Source organism: Gigantopelta aegis, chromosome 3, assembly GCF_016097555.1.
Source record: "Gigantopelta aegis isolate Gae_Host chromosome 3, Gae_host_genome, whole genome shotgun sequence".
Classification (NCBI taxonomy): domain Eukaryota; kingdom Metazoa; phylum Mollusca; class Gastropoda; order Neomphalida; family Peltospiridae; genus Gigantopelta; species Gigantopelta aegis.
Genome location: NC_054701.1, coordinates 68,533,456 through 68,555,378, shown reverse-complemented (window position 1 = coordinate 68,555,378; position 21,923 = coordinate 68,533,456). Strand labels below are relative to the sequence as shown.

At 35.1% G+C, this 21,923-nt stretch overlaps 1 protein-coding gene across 4 annotated transcripts in view; it reads left to right on the top strand.

The window, feature by feature from the left end:
- The window catches only part of LOC121368954 (kinesin-like protein KIF12), a 99,030-nt gene that overhangs the window by 45,675 nt on the left and 31,432 nt on the right, over positions 1 to 21,923 (top strand). For 3 of the 4 annotated variants that reach the window (XM_041493721.1, XM_041493720.1, XM_041493722.1), the window contains exon 1: positions 14,018 to 15,601. In XM_041493721.1, coding sequence (XP_041349655.1) covers positions 14,098 to 15,601 — 1,504 coding nt within the window. In that variant the 5' untranslated portion in view covers positions 14,018 to 14,097. Of the gene's footprint in view, positions 1 to 5,430; positions 5,569 to 6,792; positions 6,929 to 14,017; positions 15,602 to 21,923 lie in introns of those variants that run through there. The other variant, XM_041493723.1, reaches the window with a different exon arrangement.

Here is a 21,923-nt window from a genome sequence, read left to right as displayed (position 1 = left end):
AATTGACCAAAAATATCGCTAATCAAACTTTTGAAAACAAAATGTTCCCTGCAGCTATGTAACTATGTTATGAACTGTACTGTCTGTGGGATGGTGCATATAAAAGATTTCTTGTTGCTAATTGAAAAGAGTGGTGTCAGCAGGTTTCCTCTCTCATTATCTGTGTGGTCGTCTGTCGCCATATAGGCCTAATCTTCAATAAAAATGTCTTGAGTGTATCATTCAATAAAACAGTTCTTTATTTACCTATTTATGTCAATAAAGCTGTGTTCATGTTATTCTAAGCTAAAAACCAGAAGGCTGGACTTCCTGGAGTGGGCATAAAGGTAATGATAAAAGCATTACAAGCAATAAAGGGATCAAACAGAATGTTTTTATATATATATATATACAGTCAAACCTGCCTTCACGGCCACCTCCATATGGCGGCCACCTGTCCATGGCGGCCACCCTGAGGTCCCCCCAATGAATTTTACTATATATTTTACCTCTATATGGCAACCACCTGCTCAACGCGGCCAGCGGCCACACTTTTGTCATAAAAAAGCGAAAATGAACCTGCTATCGCGGCCACAATTGTTTTTAGTGCAAGTTATAAAGAAATGTCGGCAATCGTAAAAAAAAACGTAAGATGTTTTTGTTGATATAACCAATTGGCTTGATAAACAGCGGTCCTTTAAAGGTCGTCGGTCGCTTAGCTGTGTTCGTTAATTAACAAGTGTTTTTAATCTGGATTAACGGTGCGATGTACTAGTCATCGGCGGTGGTCATTAAACGCAGTTGATAAGAGGGTATCTAGCCTAAAACAACTGGAGTTAAACGTGTCAACTCTAGAAGGAATTAAATACTGCTGCAGTTTATTTCTGATATTTATTTTCAAAATGCCACCTAAACCCAGTAAGCCGATCGCGTTAACGTTTTTGCACATGTATATGGCTCCTTAATAGTTCTATTGCAACATACGTGTAATTGTTTTTAAAAATTTGGACTTATATATGACCTGCATACGGCGGCCACCTCTCTATGGCGGCCACTTTTGTCATGTCCCACGAGTGGCCGCCATAGACCGGTTCAACTGTATATATATATATATATATATATATATATATATATATATATGCTTTGTTGCTTGTTTTATGGAAAATGTGTTTGTACCAGTTACATTGTTTAACAATAAATATCTGAATACATATCTAGCCTATACCCGTACACATTTTGATAAGATTTTACACCGTTGATCTATTTTGCTTTTATTCAAGGTAATAGCTCGAGAAAAGGGGGAGGTAATTGAGTTTTTGAGTCTTCGTCACTCATACTTCTTGTTGATAATTTGAAGATCCTGTCATTGATACTTTTCTCTCCTTGCATGTCTATCATTTGCTATGGACGTTATCCTTTTATTTCTAATATACGTGTGAAGGTTTCATTTGTATGTAAAGTTATAGTACTTGATTTTGTTTGTCATGTCATTGTTTTTAAAAAGAATATGGAATCTGAGATGATTTTGTGTACTAGATTTTGTTATAGCACCTACATTGTGAAAGCCTTTATTTAGTTTTATCTTTTTTCTTTCTTTTAATGATAAAAATTAAATTATAATAATAAAAACATGCACTAATAATCATATTGGATTATTTAGTTGTTTTGGTGATTTTTTTTATTTGAATTATTAATTATACTTGGCAAAACATCAACATCTGCTTTGCGCATTGGTGTAGTAGGGGAGGGGACATGACATCTCCCCATCACATTTTCCCTCTCCACTAAATCTATATTCACATGTTTTACCATCCTTATAGTAACTTACTAAGGTTGGGGTTTGTTTGGGTGTTCCCATCGATATAAAATCCAGGCTGCGCCAATGGTTTTGGGATGTTTGTTGGAGGGTGTAGGGAGGGAGTTCTTTCAAACAATATATAGAAACTATAGTCTGTCGTATCCTCAAACAAAAATGTTTTTTATAAATAATTTCAGTTTGGTTTGATGTAAGAAGAAAAGTAAAAGTGTTTTGGAAGTAACAAAAAAACACCTATTTTTGTGTGCAATGTAGAAAATAATCTGCTGAAAAATTGGTAGTAAATTCAATAGAATGAAAAAGGTGTTCTCTTTGGGAAGGACTATAAGTCATTGAATCACACCTGTACACAGACAGATTAAAACAAAATTTAAATTATGTTTTCTTTGGTTACATTTTAGAAAACTAATCATTACCCAGTCTTATCATATATTTTTTAATGGAATTTTTAAAATCAAAAAAACAAATCTTAGATTAGCATTTATAGATACTCAGTTTGTGTGGACTTTTTAAACATGTCATATTTGAAAACAGTATAGTTCATATTCTTTCAATTAAAAAAATGTGGAGCAAGAAAATAACATTTACTCTAACAGACATTGTACATGTCCTAAAGATTGTACAAGTTTTGGAGGTTATATATCCAGGTATATTTTAAATATTTGAAAGTTTTTGAGATTTTTTTTTCTTTTTCTAACACGTTCCCCTTCATTTCTTTACTGCAAAAACTTATTCTGTTCTTCTTTCAAATTTTTTAAAAATAATTTTAAAAATAATAATAACAATAAAATTTTTTACAAAGAAAACCAAATCAACCACCACAAACATTTAACACCAAAAAACTTCAAGTGACACTGGTACTGGAATCATTGCAAAAACTTAATCATAACATCCTATGTAAATATATTATACATACAAAAAAAATGTATCTACCAAATTGTTGACACATAACACACTCTATCAAGAATTTTTTTGGTTAAAAATGTTTGAAATGTCTCAAATGTCAACTGAAATATGCATGCTAGAATTCAGTGAGTGCATGACGACTGTAGTACTTCTGGTATTTCTCTGTTGTTTTATATTTCACAAGTGTTTGATGGTTACAGTTGCAACAGCACATGTTAAACATATTGTCATCACAGCACTTCACTCCATTGATGTCCACATTGCACATTTATTGTCTATTGTTCATTGTTCATTGTTCATTGTGTAGGACATGTATATGTCGAATTCTGATCTTATACACCTAGGGTTCAGTTTCTCAGTACCCAAAGAAGCTAAGTGCTAATTCTTAAATCTGGGTAATTCTCTGTATATTTGAATAACTTAGCCAACTGCTAATTCTTAAACATACAGCTAAAAACTATAATTTGCATTCGTTAACCTATCTCAAGATTTGTTGGGGGGGTTTTGGGGTTTTTTGGGGTTTTTTGTTTCATGCAAACGTTTAAAATGTCTTAAAAGTAGCTACAAACCAAATATTTTATAGTGAGCCCTGGAAATCTGTGAGTGGTGAACATGTAAACATGTTGAAATCCAGCTTAATTAAGTAAAGCATCATTGTTTGATGAGTTCACAAAGAACTCTAGTTGGTACATCTAGGAACGTCGTTGTCGTGGTAATTTAGTTCATTTCATACATGTATACAGGTAATTGTACTGTTGGACCAATTTGCTTCCATACCTTATTTTGCTTATTACACATCAGATACATGAACACCTCAATGGAGAGGTATAACACCATTACACCGACTTCTCTCTCACTAACTGCTAATAACTAACCGCAAACCCACTGTCATAGACACACAGCCCAGATAGCTGAGTTGTGTGTCCAGGACAGCATGCTTGAACCTTGCATGAATTATAAGCATGAAAATAAATACAACTGAAATGAAATGAAAAAGGTGAATTCATTGCTAGTTAAGGTCTTGATGAAGTCATCCATTACCATTTATAAATGATATTCACATGATTCTTCAATAACGGGGGGGTGGGGGGATGGGCTAGTCGTAGCCCTTAGGGTAAAGCACTCGCTTGATGTGTGGTCGGTTTGGGATCGATCCCCGTCGGACCCATTGGGCTATTTCTCATTCCATCCAGTGCTCCACAACTGGTGTAACAGAGGCTGTGGTATGTACTATCCTGTCTGGGATGGTGCATATAAAAGATCCCTTGCTGCTAATCAAAAAGAGTAGCCCATGAAATGGTGACAGCGGGTTCCCTCCCTCAATATCTGTGTAGTCCTTAACCATATGATCGACGCCATATAACCGTAAATAAAATGTGTTGAGTGCGTCGTTAAATAAAACATTTCCTTCCTTCAATAACAGGTTCAAGTAAATTATTTTGTAGTATTTCATACTTAATTCAGATATTATCGTGTAGCCCATCTGTCACATAGATTGCTAAGGATTTGGGGTTTTCTGTTTGATGGATACTGGTTATTATTCTTGTCTTCTGTCTGCTATAAATCTGAAACCAATACTAATATTATGAATTTTGATGGTCATAGCTTTTGCCTTGATAATATGTGTTTTGATTGTAGAATAATGATTGTGGGTCGCTTTGGGCATTTTGAATGGCCGTATTCAGTTACTTAAATTTATTTTTACAATGAAAGATTTTGTGCATTTTTTATTCTTACAAACTAGCTGCTTAGTGAAATTATGTATTTACATGCAAATTGAATGTAACTGTATAAAAATTAATATGTTACTTGTTCATTTGTTTTGTCCATTATTTGTCCTAATAAGTATTTGTCTGCTGTTTCATGATCTGTAAGTTTTAAACTGCAGATAACTAATTTTCATTATCATCACACAACTTTCCCATATATCTGTATAATTATGTCCGCCATATAAATGACTCCTAAGGTCGACGACAGTCACTTTTCACACCCTTGTTTTGGCTTCGTACACAATAAATATAACATATCTCACCATAATTTCACTTGAAATCCATATTTTGTAAATCGTACAATTTTTTTAATTACAAGATTTTCTTCAAACATATCCAGGTGCATTAGTAATGTTCAAACAAAAATATTTCAATAGCAATTTTGCACTGGAATGTTTCCAGTGTTCTGAAAAATGAAAATATCATGTACCCAATGTATTGTTATTGTAAGGAGATGTAAAGTGATGTCATTGGAATATTTTTCATAATTCTGGGCAAAATATTAACTTTAAGTTGAAAAAAGATGAAAGAAATAAAAAGTACCTTTTGTTAAATATATCATATCAAAATATTACTGTTGGATATGTTATATTTATTGTGTACGAAGCCAAAACAAGGTGCAAAAAGTAACCATTGTCAACCTTAATGGTCAGCTGTGCAAAAAATGGGAAATTTAAAAAAACATATTATTGGTAACTGCTATATTGCTGATATTTTTAAGAAATTATTATTTCATATTGAGAGAGAGGGGGAGAGAGAAAAAGAGAGAGATAGAGAGGGAGAGAGAGAAAAAGAGAGGGGAAGAGAAACAGATAGAAATAGAAAGAGCAACTGCAGGATACAGATATGACAATTAAAACTAGACTCATTCGTGAAGTTTTTGCTATGTTTTCTTCTCTCTTTTTTTGTAGGTCTTTTAATGTTTGATATTTGAAACATTTTGTTTGTTTTGACTTACAGTTTTTAGATGGACTGGAGCCTAACCCTAAGATGTTTGGACTGATTCAGAGATCATTCCGATACCTGTATAAACAGCTGAAGGCAATCGGCACGAACAAGGTCCTCAGGGCCTCGTATCTTGAAGTCTACAATGAGCAGGTAGGCCAGATGGCTTTATGATTTAACAAATTTCATTTATCTTTAAAATTTCATGTGAAATGACCCTTCATTTCTGTCTTGTTCAGAAGTATACTATCGAATATACTGACAAATTTAATTTCAGTATCTTTTTGTGCTTATAATCTAGTTACAGTTCTAGATTATTAAATTATACTGGATGAGCAAGACATATTTAGTGATCTGTGAATCTGCTCTGTTAAATATCTGTATATTATGTATCCGATATTCTAGAAGAAACTAAATTGTTAACTAATTTTATATAATTCATTTTAACTTAATTTTTATGCTTAAGATTCAAGCATACTGTTCAGGGCATTCACCTCGTCTATTTGGGCCGTCTGTCCTCCCCATTAAGCCATTGGATGTGAACCAGTATCTACCACCCTTAAGCTGTATCTTAACCAGACACGAGTGATTATTTTAGAAATCATTGATTTTAAAAATAATTATCATTCACATCACTTGCGTCAGTCTCGTCCGGTTAGGATACAGCTTGACAGAGGGAAAATTTAATTCAACTGAATACTGGTATTGCATGGTTGGGAAATCACTACACCATTCTGTAACCTTAACTACTTGTTGCTAATCAATTTTGAAAACCACATGTTCCCTGCTACACCATAAACGATGGTAAAATCTTGGGATTTAAATTATTTCAAGGGAGACAACTCTTCAAGGACAGTTCATTTACAAAAATATATAGTTATACATGTATTTGTTTAGCATAATGAGGTTTGATATAGGACTTTCCCAGCCCATTGCCAGATTAGCCAACTACTAATTTTATAACAATGTGGCTACACCATTTAGGATTTAGCAAATAATTTTTGTTTAAATTTAAAATTAACATGTATGTAATTCATACACAGACGGACATACAGACTCTCTCTTGCTCTCTCTCTCTCTCTCTCTCTCTCTCTCTCTCTCTCTCTCTCTCTCTCTCTCTCTCTCTCTCTCTCTCTCTCTCTCTCTCTCTCTCTCTCTCTCTTTTCTCTCTCTCTCTCTCTCTCTCTCTCTCTCTCTCTCTCTCTCTCTCTCTCTCTCTCTCTCTCTCTCTCTCTCTCTCTCTCTCATTTAAATGCACACACACACACACAGATTTTAACTTTTCCCTTTCCCCCAGTTATATCTGGACTTTGTTTTGGAATGTGAATGTCCAACAACAGGTTTGAGATTCTTAACTTCATTTGTTAAATGTTTCAGGTTATTGATCTCTTGAACCCGTCCCACCGACGCTACCTTGCCGTGCGCTGGTCCAAGAACAAGGGCTTCTATGTGGAGAACTTGTTCCAGGTGCAGTGTGAGACCCTCGACGATCTGATGGCAGTGCTAGAGGAAGGTCAGTACTTCACAATGTATTGAACACAAAATTCACGACTCAGGCTTATAAAATCATTCTATTATTCATAGAGGTGTGCGGTATTACCGGTATACCGGTATTTTTTTCTGTCGTGGTACGTACTGGTACGTTTTTTACTGTACCGGTATACTTCGGGACTTTCCGTGGACGATGACTTTACGGAAACTTCCGAGAAATAAATTATCAGTGTCATAAAACAAAATACATAATTTCGAGAAATTATTTAAAAAGCATCCAATGTTAATGATTGTTTGTGTTCCATTAACAAATCTTTGAAAAAATAACGGTATTTCCCAAAGTATTTAGAATCTCAAAACGTTGTCACTAACAAAAACATGGTAGATGACGAGTTTGTTGTTCGTGCAACACACGTGCGATATTGGTCATTTGCAGGGCTCGCTCTGTTGTTCGTCAAAGTCGCAAATTACAAAAAATTTATAAAAATTGGTAAAAGAATTTTCAATTTGGCGAAAAAAAATTAAGAAAGTTTTATAATGTCGATTTTTAGTCACCAAACATGCTTTCAACCAATTTTGTTCGACAGATATGCCGCGCGGTATGCATAAGTGCCATTTGCATGTCCGGGTGACAGTCTACTATTCAATAGTGAACTGCTTCTCATAAAGGTACAAAATGCTATCAAATTATAAGAAATACTGTTCAAAACATGTTGCATTGTTGATACTGAATGTTTTATTACTAGCTACATCAAGGTTTACATTTTATTTGTCACGTTTCTAGCGTTTTGTCGTATCAGATAATGTTGTAAAATCTAGGTCACGTGGTTGAGTTCATTTTACTGAAGTGGGTGCGTTGATGAGGATTACATATTGTTTCTCACATATACACAATCATTATTAGTTGAAATTTTCAAAGTTTACAGATTTAATGTTAAACATATTCAGTGGGGGAATTATAATTTATTGATGCTATGTCTACTTATATAATATTAGGACAGGCATGATAATCCCTCCGCCCCTGGTAGATAAACATACAAAAGTCTCGGATCATGTTGCAATGAATTTATGAAACTGAAAACGTTTTTTTCCAGTTGTGAAAGTCTGAAAGACTCACACGCCAATGTTTTGAGAACAATAACATATAATGACGTTTTCTTTGTCTTTGTTTTGGGTGACTGGCTATAATCTTGAGTTGGATACGAAAACAATTATAAACAGTATTCAGTTTAAAACATACATATAAGTTAGGAGGAAGGGAGTTATGTACTTTAAAAAAACACTACGAAAGCCTATCTCATTTGCATTCATAAAATAAAATACTGCCAGTGTGGCTATTTTGTTTCTAAATTGTTTTTCTTTTATAAACATGAATTAATTACCAAAGAGATTAAAGATACAGACCCATAGCACATAGCTTATATATATGGCCCATTGGGCCTGTAGAATTGGCACGATATCTGGAGGGTTGGGGACGTATGCAGAGCCTCTAGTGGGGTGGCACAGGTTACATTTTTTTTCTTTATATAGAGCAGAACAAAAACATCGACTGCTGAATGTCAAACTTTTGGTAATTTTGATATATAGTCTTAGAGAGGAAACCCACTACATTTTCTCATTAGTAGCACATACCACGACCTTTGCTATACCAGTCGTGATGCACATACATAAATCAGAAATAGCCCAATGGGCCCACCGACTTGGATCGATCCTAGACCTACCACGTGTCCAACCAAGTGTTTTACCACTGGGCTACGGCCCGGCCTAGACATCAAGGGCCATTCAAATATTACGTAGTGCTGGAGGAGTGGGTGGGTGTATGTCCAAACGTTTTGTAGCATTACAGGTGGTGGGTAAGTGTACTGAACAGCGTTACGTAAAACACTATGTTTTATTACTAAAACAATTATTTTATTATTATTTATTTATTTATTTTGTCATAAACGCTATGTAACGGCAACACTGTTTAACCATAACATATTAACGTAGGTAGTAATAGCTAGTTGGAAACACAAAACAATTATTATAAATCGATTTGAAATACTTATGCTAGTAAACTTACCTTAAAACGTATGTCCCAAATGTCCGATTGTCACTCTGTAGGCAGTGATGGTTTGGTTGGACCTGTTCTCAAGTAACTCATTCCATCATAAGTGGTTAGCCCAAGAAGGCCTACGCTGCTGTTCTAGAGCTAGACGGACATTTGGACAGTTACAGCCGCTCTCTCAGTCGGAGATAACAAATACACAGAATTTCTGCCTACCACCGGCCAGGCAAAGATTCCCACTCTAATACCACAATAATTCTTTGTTTGACGTTAAATACCATTACATTGATAATATTTGAGTTCGCGATAACAAATATTTCACATATTAATCACTAATGCACTAATGTTTGTAAACAAGAACATAAAATATATTTAGTAATCTATATAATAATGACTGAAATTGACACACTACATGGTTTATTCAGACAAATATAGGTTTATGAATTTTTTTATTCTTAAAACTAAATTGATGTTAAGACGATTTAACTTGAACTAACTTGAACAATAATAATTATAGAAAACTGAAAACATAAAGGGACCTGTTTGCCTGGGTCATCTCCTGAAATAAAAGTAGCTATATAAAAGTTACTGGTAGTTAATAGCTGCTGGTATAATTAAAATGGTGATAAAAGAATACATTCGTTTAAACTTTGTCATTTTCATTATTTTTCCAGTTCACTGAAATGATAACTAGGGAATTTATTCATCTGTTATGTTTATTTCATTTACATTATAAGGTCTTAAAATACAACAAGGCTCTACAACTATGTTCTACCTATAAGTATTGGCTATTCTCTAAATGAGATTTTTAGTCCTGCTTAATGCTTACTCAACTTTAGAGAAAATAGAGTGTAAACTGAATCAGTCAAAATCTTTACTGGTAGGTATATCATTGTAGTATGTCATATGTGTTTGACCACTAAGTTCAAAGGCACATAAATGACATTGTATGTTGAGCAATTATTGTATCACTGAATCACAGTGATTAGTATGCTGTCATTACCGTGGTATACCGTGGTACATTACAAAAAACCACGGTATACCGCGGTACGGTTTTTTTCGCGGTACCCAACCCTAATTATTCATACCATTCAAAACAAATGGTGCTGCAAACATGGGCATTCGGGTCTTGCTTGAAGTTAAGTGTTGTAATTCATGACTTAGGCTTATAAAACAATTCTGTTATTCATAAGGTTCAGAATAAATGGTGCTGTACACATGGGCATTTGGATCCTGCTTGGAGTTAGTGCGGTAATTTAGGACTCAGGCTTATAAAACCTTTTGTTATTCATAATGTTCAATACAAATGGTGCTGTAAACACGGGTATTTGGGTCTTGCTTGCAGTTAGTACTGTAATTCACAAATCAGGCTTATAAAACAATTCTGTTATTTACAATGTTCAGTACAAATAGAGCTGTAAAGATAAACATTCAGGTCTTGTTTGGAGTTAGTACTGGATGAAATCAGTCAAACGCACTACATAGGCGTCTGAAGCATGGGCCCCATTGAGCCTGAATGGTGATCTCAAATTTATATGGATTTCAATTAATATTGTTTTACCCTGATATTTCACAAGAATGGAGTTCATAATTTCCATGTTAGAAAATATGACAATTTATGAGAGAGAGAGTGAGAGAAAGACTATTTATGAGAGAGAGAGAGAGAGAGAGGAGGGAGGGAGGAAGAGAGAGGAAGAGAGGAGGAGAGGAGAGTTGATTTACAAGCATTCTAAATTATTTATGTATATTGTTTTTGTCACCCATCCCCCCCCCCCCCCCCACCTCCAGTTACCAACATCTTTTGATGCCTATGCACTATGCTGTGTTGTGTTGTATGTTTAGAAAAGGTCAGAAACAAACGTCAATCAAACACAGACTCCCACTTGCTAAAAATCATAGTTATTAACTAAAAGAAGACATTTACACCACAAAATCTGTATCTGTTGATTCCTAGAATGACAATCATTTTACCTATACCATGTAATGTCAGCCATGGAACTAGGTTTCATGTCATATTCACCAAAAAATCACGCATCTTTTGACTCAAAAACACCAAGTCTGCCCTCTGTTCATTCATGATTACAAAGGGGTGGGACATAGTCCAGTGGTAAAACGCTTGTCTAATAAACTGTCAGTCTAGGATCGATTCCTGTTCGTGGGCTATTTCTCATTTCAGCCAATGCACCATGACTGGTATATCGAAGTGGTGAGATAGTGCATATAAAAGGGGCCTAGCTACTGTAATGTAGAGGGTTTCCTTTCTAAGAATATGTCAGAATTGCTAAATGTTTGACATCCAATAGCCTATGATAAAAAAAAATCAATGTGCTCTAGTGGTATTGTTAAACAAAACAAACTTTTAACTTTCCAGATTACAAAATAAAGGTGATCTGGCATGCTCAGTCTTTTTAGTCAATTTACTTTGTGTAGTGCTAAGTGCTATTGATACTTTCATACTAAATACAATTAGTCCAAGAGCTGGGGGGGGGGGGGGGGGTTATTAAACCCAAAAGGTTTGAGGGTATATTTTTGAATACCCTGATATATGTAGTTTTTGGAATGGGGTTTCTTAGTTGCCAAATCTATTCCAATTTTTCAATGAACAAGTGTTGTCAACAAAAGGAGAATGTCTGAAATGGCAGCTGTTGGTAATTTCAGTGCCAGCATTCACCCTCCAATACGTGCAACAGTCTGTTTTTAAGATTTTTAAGGAAAAAGTTTGTTTCATTTAACAACACCACAAGAGCACATTGATTTATTAATCATACATGTAGACTATTGGATGTCAAACATTTGTTAATTTTACAGAGAAAACCCACTACATCTTTCCATTAAGGTAAGGGATCTTTAATATGTGCCATCCCATAGACAGGATAGCACATACCACAGCCTTTGATGTACTAGTTGTGGTACACTGGCTGGAATGAGAAATGGCCCAATGGGCCCAACGACGGAGATCGATCCCAGACCGAACCGCGCATTAAGCGAGCACTTTACCACTTAGTTAAATCCCACCCCTTGTGTAGTGCCAAGTACTATTGATACTTTCATACTAAATTCAAGTGTTTGTTAGTGAAACGAGAATGTCTGAAAGGCAGCTGTTGGTAATTTCAGTGCCAGGATTCACCCTACGAAACAGTCTGTTCTGTACTGTGTATTTGTTTGGAGCACTGATAACAGATTTTTAATGTTAACAGATGGCTGTTGATAATTTACCACTGGAGCATTAGCTTGGTCATGTTGGTAAAGTAACCAGAATTCCCATTATGCCATGCAATAAATAGTCACGCCCTGCATAAAGTACTGTTATTTACGAGTTGGAGTTATGATTTTGTTATAAACTTATATTCATTAACACAGCACATACCATGACCTTTGCTATACCAGTTACTGAGCACTGATAACAATAAGCTTTAAATATACCATCTGTTATTAAGTTGTATTTAAAAAAAGAAAGGTTATTGGCTAGTAACCATTATTTTCATTGTGATGTAATATATAAAATATATTCTTCCCTTGATGTATGACTAATAAATAAATACAGCTTCAAAGATATTCTGTTCAGGTGCTTGTGAATGTTGTGCTCCTACAGACTTATGTCTGTATATTACCATACTGTACCACAGTGTACCATAGTGACAATTGTGAAGAGACCACTATACAAAACGTGAACATTAAGTTTGAGAGAAATGCATGCCTTCAATTCACTCTGTCACACCTAGGGTGATCCTATTGTGTGCTGCCCACAGTTGAAGACAGATCTGTTTGTATCCAGTCTAAATCCATTTCATTCAGCTGACTAGGACTCTATGTTAATATGATAGGCCACTTAACAGTAATAAAACATTTTGTTTTGATCACATTTGTATCTTTAGTTGTTATTCCATGTGTGTATGTTACGGGAGTGGGAGTGAAACATTTAATAAGTTTGGAAGGTGCCATTTGTATCATTTATGTGAAGTGGAGTTTTCATTTTAATATTTTACTGGTTAAATTCTTAATTCATTTTAAACTGAGAGGATGTCTTAACATTTTGTTGGATTATACACCTACAAAATTATAATATTCTAAGAATGCTGTAATTAGTGATTGAAGGATTAAAATATTGTGCAAGTATTCTATGAATTCTGACAAGAATAGAATGTTTGAAGAATTCTTACCAAAATGTTTCAAGGATTTTGAGAAGATTAAAATTCTGGGAAAATTCTGTGAATTGTAATTAAAATTCTGATGAACAATGTTGCATATTCTGTGATTATGCTTGAGTGTTTAAAAAATGCCACATGTATAACTTCTGATTGGAGGATTAAAAAAAAATATTCCAGCTATTCAGTTATTTCTGACCCCAGGAGTATTTTAAGAATGGTTTTCTAATACTCAGGATAATGTGTCTGTTTTAATAAACAATATTTGCTGATCCTGGGTATTATTGGATTGTAATAATCTTGTGGTTCAGTGTTTACACCGATAATTACAAATCAATATAGACTTTATAAGGCTATAAATGAGTGCGAGAAAAGTATGAAAAGTCAAAACAACATCTTTAATCATGTGGAAATGTCAGGTCCTATGTCATTTACTGTTATTTTAGTATTCAAATACATACATGTATAAAAATGTTTGATATTTTAAAAGACAGTATTTAAAACATGGATTAGAACAACTAGATTTTTAACAAACATCAGTTTTACTCTTATGTATAATTTCTGTTGAGAAATAATTTTCAGAAGTACATGTATGATTACTATAAAAAAGGGCCACATAAAAAACAATTTAACGATTTAACCATAGAGAATATGGATATTTTGTGGAATGGCAGATTAGAAAAAAGTATGATCTATAGTGATATTATGATTGATTTTCATGGCATAATCAATGTATGTATCACCCAGGAGAAATCGTAACTGAAAACCTCAACTGGCCTAGTTGAATAACTACATTTATAAAACAGTCACAGAGATTGCATGCATTTATTCCATTTGTGGCTCGCATCAATAAATATGAATCTGTTTTGAAAATCTAGCAGCTAGGATGTATACTTTCTTCTTCACTGAATATTCATTTAGCAGGCAGAAAGCAAAGTGTGATGTGCATTGATTTTTTTCCCTAATTGCCAAGCCTCATTTGACGTGTAGCCAACCGATATGTCATTTTTCACACACACTCACTCTCAAACCGTCCACTGGGACCTGGGTCCCAGGAAACGAGGCACTGCCGGACATTCTGTGTACCCAGAATTTATCTACCCAGGACAGTATGACTTTGTGGAACCGAACTATGGTCAGTCAAAAGTTTTGTATCCAAGGAAAGACACCGCTGGTGGCAAGAATGACTATTCACCACCTACTGGGTTGATTTTTGGTCCAGATGGATTTCTGTTCTCACCAGAACCAGATGATGCGTCCATTCCTGGGCAGTTGGACAGATCAAAGTCATTGATTAAGCCATCAGATTTGAAGAGGAGACAAAGAAAGCCACGACCTTTGACTAATTACGCCCACAATGATAGAATTGTGTTCGGTGATCTCGATTGGAAGTTAGATGATGACAAAGAGCCAAAAGAAAAATCTGACGTTGGTGAAGCGAAGACCATCAGTGTTGGAACGGATCCACGATTCTGTGACAGAGAGATTGAACCCAAGACCGCTAATGCTTCTACAAACACCTACACGGAACCACACTTTGTGAAAGTCGACCCCCAGACCCCTCCCAGTCAGATGAAGAATAGCAGAAGTTACAGGGACACCGAGGAAGCTGACAAATTTAAACCAATCTGTGACCGCGGAATTCAGGTGACAAGTCCTCTAACAACAGACGGTAATCTGTCTGACGAAGGTTCAGCTGATTTAACTGACCCATTAAATGCACTGGCCAGATACAATGAGGCGAAAAGACACGACTTCCACTCAACTGGTGTTGATAATGACAGTGCTGATAAAAAAGAACAGCGTAAGTTATACAATCCTAACTTAGTACAGAACCGACGGAGATCGTCGGTGGCGACTCGGGGTGTGTATCGCGGTGAGGCCACCAACAGAAAGGCTTCCACCTACCAGCGAGGACATGAGCAAACAAACACAAGTGATTACCAAGCCCAGGAGACACAGCAAGACAAGCCGCAATCTCTGGGATTAGACCAGTCACCCGAGCAGTTGGATCGAGACCATTCAAAGTGGAAAGGCAGTAATGAAAAGAAAAGAGACTTCGACACAGACGATCTCAAGGAACTCAGTGCAAAGCATTATCTGGAAAAGAAACGACGACTGCGCAGGGCCACGCTACCCGACGCGAATGTCCAGTCCCACGTGTTGAAGACTGGCCACAGGTGGGACCCGAGGAAAGACATGACGGACGGAAAGACGGAGTACGTTATTAAGACGCGGTCCGATTCACGGCACCCATCGTCGACATCACAGACATCACGCAACACGTCCAGTGACAGCGAACGCAGACAGAAGATTGATGATGAGCTGTTGGATCATTTCGATGAGTTTAATATTCAGGAGGAGTACGAAGGGGGAGATATTTACTTGTGTTACCTGGTTACCGAAAGTGGTGCGGCCATTGGGCCCATGCGGTTGGATATCGATGATATTGAAATGGGCCTTCCTGGTATGAAACAAACCAAAACTACTGAGGATGAAGAAGGTAAATTTTTAGTTATTGTCAGGACTGCAATATGGATTTTTTTATATTTTTTTATATATATATATGAAATGTCTAGTATTTATTACTTTAAAATGATTAGTGAACTCAATAATTTATTTCAGAATAAGCCCATATGTTTAAATATATTCACTTTCATGTTTAAAATATTCAAGGAATTAAGCTACTGCATTAAATGATAACATTTTGTTAAAATTAAAATAATTGTTTAGTGTGGTTTATTGGTGACTTCATAAATCCATATAAAGAGTGATATTAAACATTATTTTAAATCACAAATATCGTTATTGAATACATGTTTTTTGTGAACTAAAAAGTAAGAAAGATTTCTCTTTAAACTACTGGTAATTAAACTGATTTTTTTTTTTTATATATATCTTCCTTACCCATCACCAATTAGCCCTATCAAAAGCAATACAATTGTTAAAGCTACTTGTCCCACTTTATGCCTATGTAGTTGTATCTCTTAACAGCTGGGGTTTAATCTCACTGAAGTGTCTTACAATCTATACTCACATCATTATATACTATCATCTCGGTACTACATTTGAACCGGCCTCAGTGGTACAGTGGTTAAGCCATCGGATTACAGGCTGGTAGGTACAGGGTTCGCAGCCCGGTACCGGCTCCAACCCAGAGTGAGTTCTTAAGGGCTCAATGGGTAGGTGTAAGGCCACTACACCTTCTTCTCTCTCACTAACCACTAACCAACTAACAACTAACCCACTGTCCTGGACAGACAGCCTACGAAAATAAGTTCAAATGAAATGAATACATTTGATTATCTGTTAACTGTTCCAGAAATGGGAGAAAGGCAGCAGAATAGCGTTTTGTGATTTATGTGGTTCTAAAAATGTAGCAGGTTTCCTACATCAAAATGACCAAATGTTTTACATCCATTAGCCGATGATTAAGAAATCAATGTGATCTAGTCATTAAACAAAAACAAAAAAGTGAGCAAAAGAAAGACAGATAAAGGAAAAAAGAAATGGAAGAGAGACAGCTTTCTCTCCCAAGTCTCTTTCATCTTTTGTCTTTCTTTAATTATTATTATTTATAGAGTTAATGAAATACTGCCAAACCAGGTCAAGTCATCACCTGTCTTAAGTGACCAAAATCGGCTAATATAGTTTGTATTGACCTGTATTAAACAGTCAATGTCCTAAGAGACCACTTTTTATACATCATTACTTCAATAGGTGTCTGTTTAACACAGGTTTGACTGTACATATATTTAAATAATAAATAAATTGAACCCTGGTAATGCTACTTGAAAAGAGTTGCCAATGCAGGGCTTCTAGATTATGGTAGTCCCACTCCCATGGCTAGTGATATGCAATGTTGGGCTAGTAAATAACTACTATTGCCATGCCCAACGGCTAGTGAATTTTTTTTTTTGTCAAATGGTGCAGCAATTAAATTTATTTTGTAAATATGAATATCCTGACCCCACCCCAACCCACCGATGTTAGTGTTTTTAAGCTCTATCTCCCTCTTTAGGTAACATATCTGATTATTACTATTATTTAGTAAAATTGTATTAACTTAAAGTAAAGTAGGGCTAGTGAATTTTTAATTGTGGCTAGTAAATTTTTTAAATAACTGATCCCATGGTTAATGGATTTTATAAAAATTCTAGAAGCTCTGTACACTAACATGTATTGTTTCTACTGCTCTTCTTTCAAGAAACGTTAAACAGTTATGGTTATAGTTACATAGTTAGATATATATACAGATATAACTGTACCCACTTGTATGTATATATACATGCCAGTGGGCATAGTAAGACTTGAGTGTTTTATCAACTGTTATTAATATACATGTACCATATTTACTGTATTAACATTTATTTAGCACAAATCCTTTCAGTTTTGGCAAACTCACAATGTGGGTATTATGGCAGATCGGTGTTAGTAACTGTCAAAATTCTTTATGGATTTCTAATTAATATGACCGATTTTCCAGCCACAATGAGCCATATAGCTGATCGAATATGCTAATAACCATAATTGCAAAGGACTAGGTTTATATACACATACAAAGTTTATTTAAGGGTTAGCCATTATATATTTCTTTTCAGTTTATGGAACTACATGTATGAATAGGTACAAAAAAAATATATTGTTAGCAAAATCTCTGGATGGTGCATATAAAAGATCCCTTGCTACTAATACAAAAATGTAGCATGTTTCTTGTCTAAGACTATATGTCAAAATGACCAAATATGTAACATCCAATAACTGATAATTAATAAATCGATGTGCTCTAGTAGTGATGTTAAACAAAATAAACTTTAACTGAATCAGAAAATTCAGTTACACACTCATTTGTGTGTGTTTGTTTTTTATTCTGTTTATAGACTCATACTAGTAAATCTAAAACTAAAAGGGTAATACTAAAATGTAAAGATCTAATTTGAATCATAACTTTAAACCTACTGGTAAGTAAAATTGTTTAATACTAGTCTAAACAGATTTAAAAAAAAAAAAATCTATTTATTTATTTCAACTTATTTTCGAGATTATATCCAATTAAGGTTCAAGCATGCTGTCCTGGGCACACATCTCAGCTATCAGGGCTGTGTGTCTAGCACAGTGGGGTAGCTGTTAGTGGTTAGTGGTTAGTAAGAGAGAAGAGAGTGTAGTTGTTTTACACCTACCCATTGAGTCATTAAAACTTGCTCTGTGTGGGAGCCGGTACCAGGCTGTGAACCCTGTACCAACCAGCCTTATGTCCGATGTCTTAACCACAACACCACTGAGGCCAGTTTTAAAAGTAATATTTTGTACACAGCTAATAATACAGACTCACTCAGTTAGTGGCAGTACCCAATCAATCAATCAACCATTTGACACACGCTTACATCCATCGAAGGTTCAAGCATGTCTGTCTTGGCCACTTCCTTGGAATTTTCTGGTGGATGTATCAAAGATGGGAAATGCAAGCCCAGTTATTGCCAGCCTCAAGTCCAGTGACTTAAAACTTAAAGTTTGTTTTGTTTAACGACACCACTAGAGCACATTCATTTATTAATCAATGGCTATTGAATGTCAACACTTTGTAAAGTTTTACATATAGTCTTAGAGAGGAAACATGTTACATAATTCCTATTAGTAGCAAAGGATCTTTTAGATGCACCATCCCACAGACAGGATAGCACATACTACGGCCTTTGATATACATTATGTATATTGAGGCAGCAGGTTTCCTCACTTGTATATTCTATACTATGTTCCACAATGAACACAATATATGTTTGTTTAGTGTATATACTGATTTAAAAATTAGGTTGAGAAATCACGAAGCATATGTATACCTTTCGATGCCCTTTTTTCAGCCTGTACACATGATCATATTAGCTCAGTATCGGGTATCTTTTAAATAACTATCCATTTTGCCCCTATCAATAATGGAGTGCTCACAATTTACATAAGCCATTAATGGTTTATGGAACTAGCTGTGATGTGGGTCAGTATCGCCACAAGAGGCACTTAATACCATCTAAGTGCTTTGCTTATGAATATTTCAGGATTCGTATCATGGTTGTCAATAAACATTATGCTCGTAGGTGTACATGTGAATTATATATTAAATATCATATATGTGTATATGTATTAAATATAACTGGTATGTACAGCAGAAATATTAAAGGGACTGTCCTGAATTTTCTGCATTGTAAGATGTTTCCGACTAATAAAATCTTTTAACGTCTAAAAAATATGTATTAAATATATTTTCTTGTTTAGAATATCAGTGTTTGTATATTCAATGTGTTTCTGGTCGTCTTAATATTTGTAAGAAGTCCAAACTGGATTTTGTCTTCAAATAATTTTGTATGTTTGAAAAAAAAATAGCTTTTTTAAATAAAATGAAATTTAACCTAGTATAAATACTTAACGATCAGAAACACATTTAATATACAGTCACTAATATTTCATGTAGAAAAATATATTTGATATGTAATTACTCGATAGTCGATAACATCTTAAAAATTGTAGCAAACTCAGGCCTGTCCCTTTAAGCCCTACATGTATGTTAATATTAAAAAGTGGCAACTTCTATTTAGCAATTTCGTGTACAGTGCATGTATCTGTAGTAGGCAAGAATTGTTGCTTCTGGTTACCAGTGTTCGAGATTAAATCTTTTGGACTGTATCCCAGATGGATACTAACATTTCAAAATCTGGTATCCTACCTGAGAATTTAGTCTTATATGGCATCCCGGTGGGATACTGGGTTCTTGAAGTCTGGTATCTAAAATTAAATTCTGGTATTCCCGGGATATCAGGGTACCGTTCATCTTGAACACTGGTTACCCAGTAAACCAAATAGAGCCCAATAGACGACAAAGTTCACATGTTTGGTGTTAAAATATAAATTTAGCTAACGTATCAACCAAACTATGAACCATAATGATAAATACTCCCACAGAGTATTAACTGAAGAAAGTGGAATGTTACGTGGCTCATTTTTAATATAACAGGACTCTTATAACACACCTAGTGCTTACTTTTATATAAATACTTAATGTGTTTCTAGCATAAAAAAATTTGGCTATGGAGCAAATAAAATTGCATGCATTGATTGCCCAGATGAAATAATGTTCCTTTAACAATAACCACTGTCACATTTATCACCAATAGCTGGATTGGTAGTACCCGGTACATGTATTAACTGCTGAGTTAATTGTTTGGATTATTTTTACTTTGATTTATCCTAATTGCTATTTGACATAGTTCTACCTTAACTAGATAACAATTCTGAAGTTCGACTGCATGTATATTTTTATTTCGATGAACTTGCATGAAGGGATATTTCTATGCACTCAAAATAACAGTCAAAAGTTATTTCAGTCTTACCAACACTTATCTTGACTACCGCGTGATTTTAGCTGTAATTAACATTTAATTTTGACTGGTTCCTGAAGTGTTCATTAAGTTTATCCAGTCGAGCACTAGATACAAAATGTTTATCAAATACATTATTAGGCCACATGTATATAGACATTTTATAAGAGTAGATGTAAAAGCAAACTGCCCTCACTTAGTCAGTAATACAATTCTCAGCATGTTATGTCAATTCCACACAGCACACATTTGATTGCCAATTATTGGGTTGATATATTTATTGTTAGAATATGGAATGAATGAAGAAGGAAATGGTTTATTTTACGACGTACTCAACACATTTTATTTACGGTTATATGGCGTCGGACATACGCTTAAGGACCACACAGATATTGAGGAAGGTAACCCGCTGTCGCCACTTCATGGGCTACTCTTTTCGATTAGTAGAGAGTAGAGTAAGAATTAATGTGCACATTCAGAGCAAGCTGTTGTAGCGCATGCCTGTCTTGGGCACAGTCCAGGACAGGAAAGTGTGGGGGGGGGGGGGGGGTGAAGGAGGGACCGCCTGCACTGGCAGGTGCAAGGGAGCACCAGCAGTCCAATCAAGGTTGGTAGCAGGTGGAGAGTTTTCGATTAGCAGCAGGGGATCTTTTATATGCACCATCCCATAAACAGGATAGCACATACCACGGCCTTTGATGTACCAGTTGTGATGCACTGGCTGGAGTGACAAATAGCCCCAATGAGCCCACTGACGGAGATCGATCCCAAACCGACCGTGCTTTACCACATCTCACCCTCTCCCCCCCTCCCCCCCCCTCCCGAATGTATGAATGGAATGTTTAACGACACCCCAGCATATGTTAGAATATGGATGTCCATCAAAACAAATAATGTTTCATTGTCCACAATATATAATGCTTTTATAACCTGCTTGACATATATTTACAGCACCATTTATTTTGAACCATAGATGAATAATAAATTATCATATATATATATATATAATGTATAGCTTAGTCATTTTGTATAAAATACCAATACCACTGCAATGATAGGTATCTGTATCTGCATTATTTAAATTTGGATAAAAAAATATTTATCTACTGAGTGTGTACAGTTCTCAGTATGTTTCGTTCTTAATGATTTTGTTTGTGTGATGTTTTATGTTTGCACAATTAGTAGTCATTATTAATATAACTTTCATTTTAATACAGATATTGGTAAGTATTTATATTGTTAAACATAAGAGCTGGGTAGTATATTGTATATACCATTTGGTATCGGTATTACCGGGTATGTTAATACAGATTTACGGTACCAAGCAAATATCAAAATACTGAAATTTCAGTATTGAAAAATGTTTCCTACCATTTAGTAAAGCACTAACAATATATCAGATGATTGCAAAAATGGCTGAAAAGAAGAGTGGATGGACATCGTTCTTCCTCAGAATCG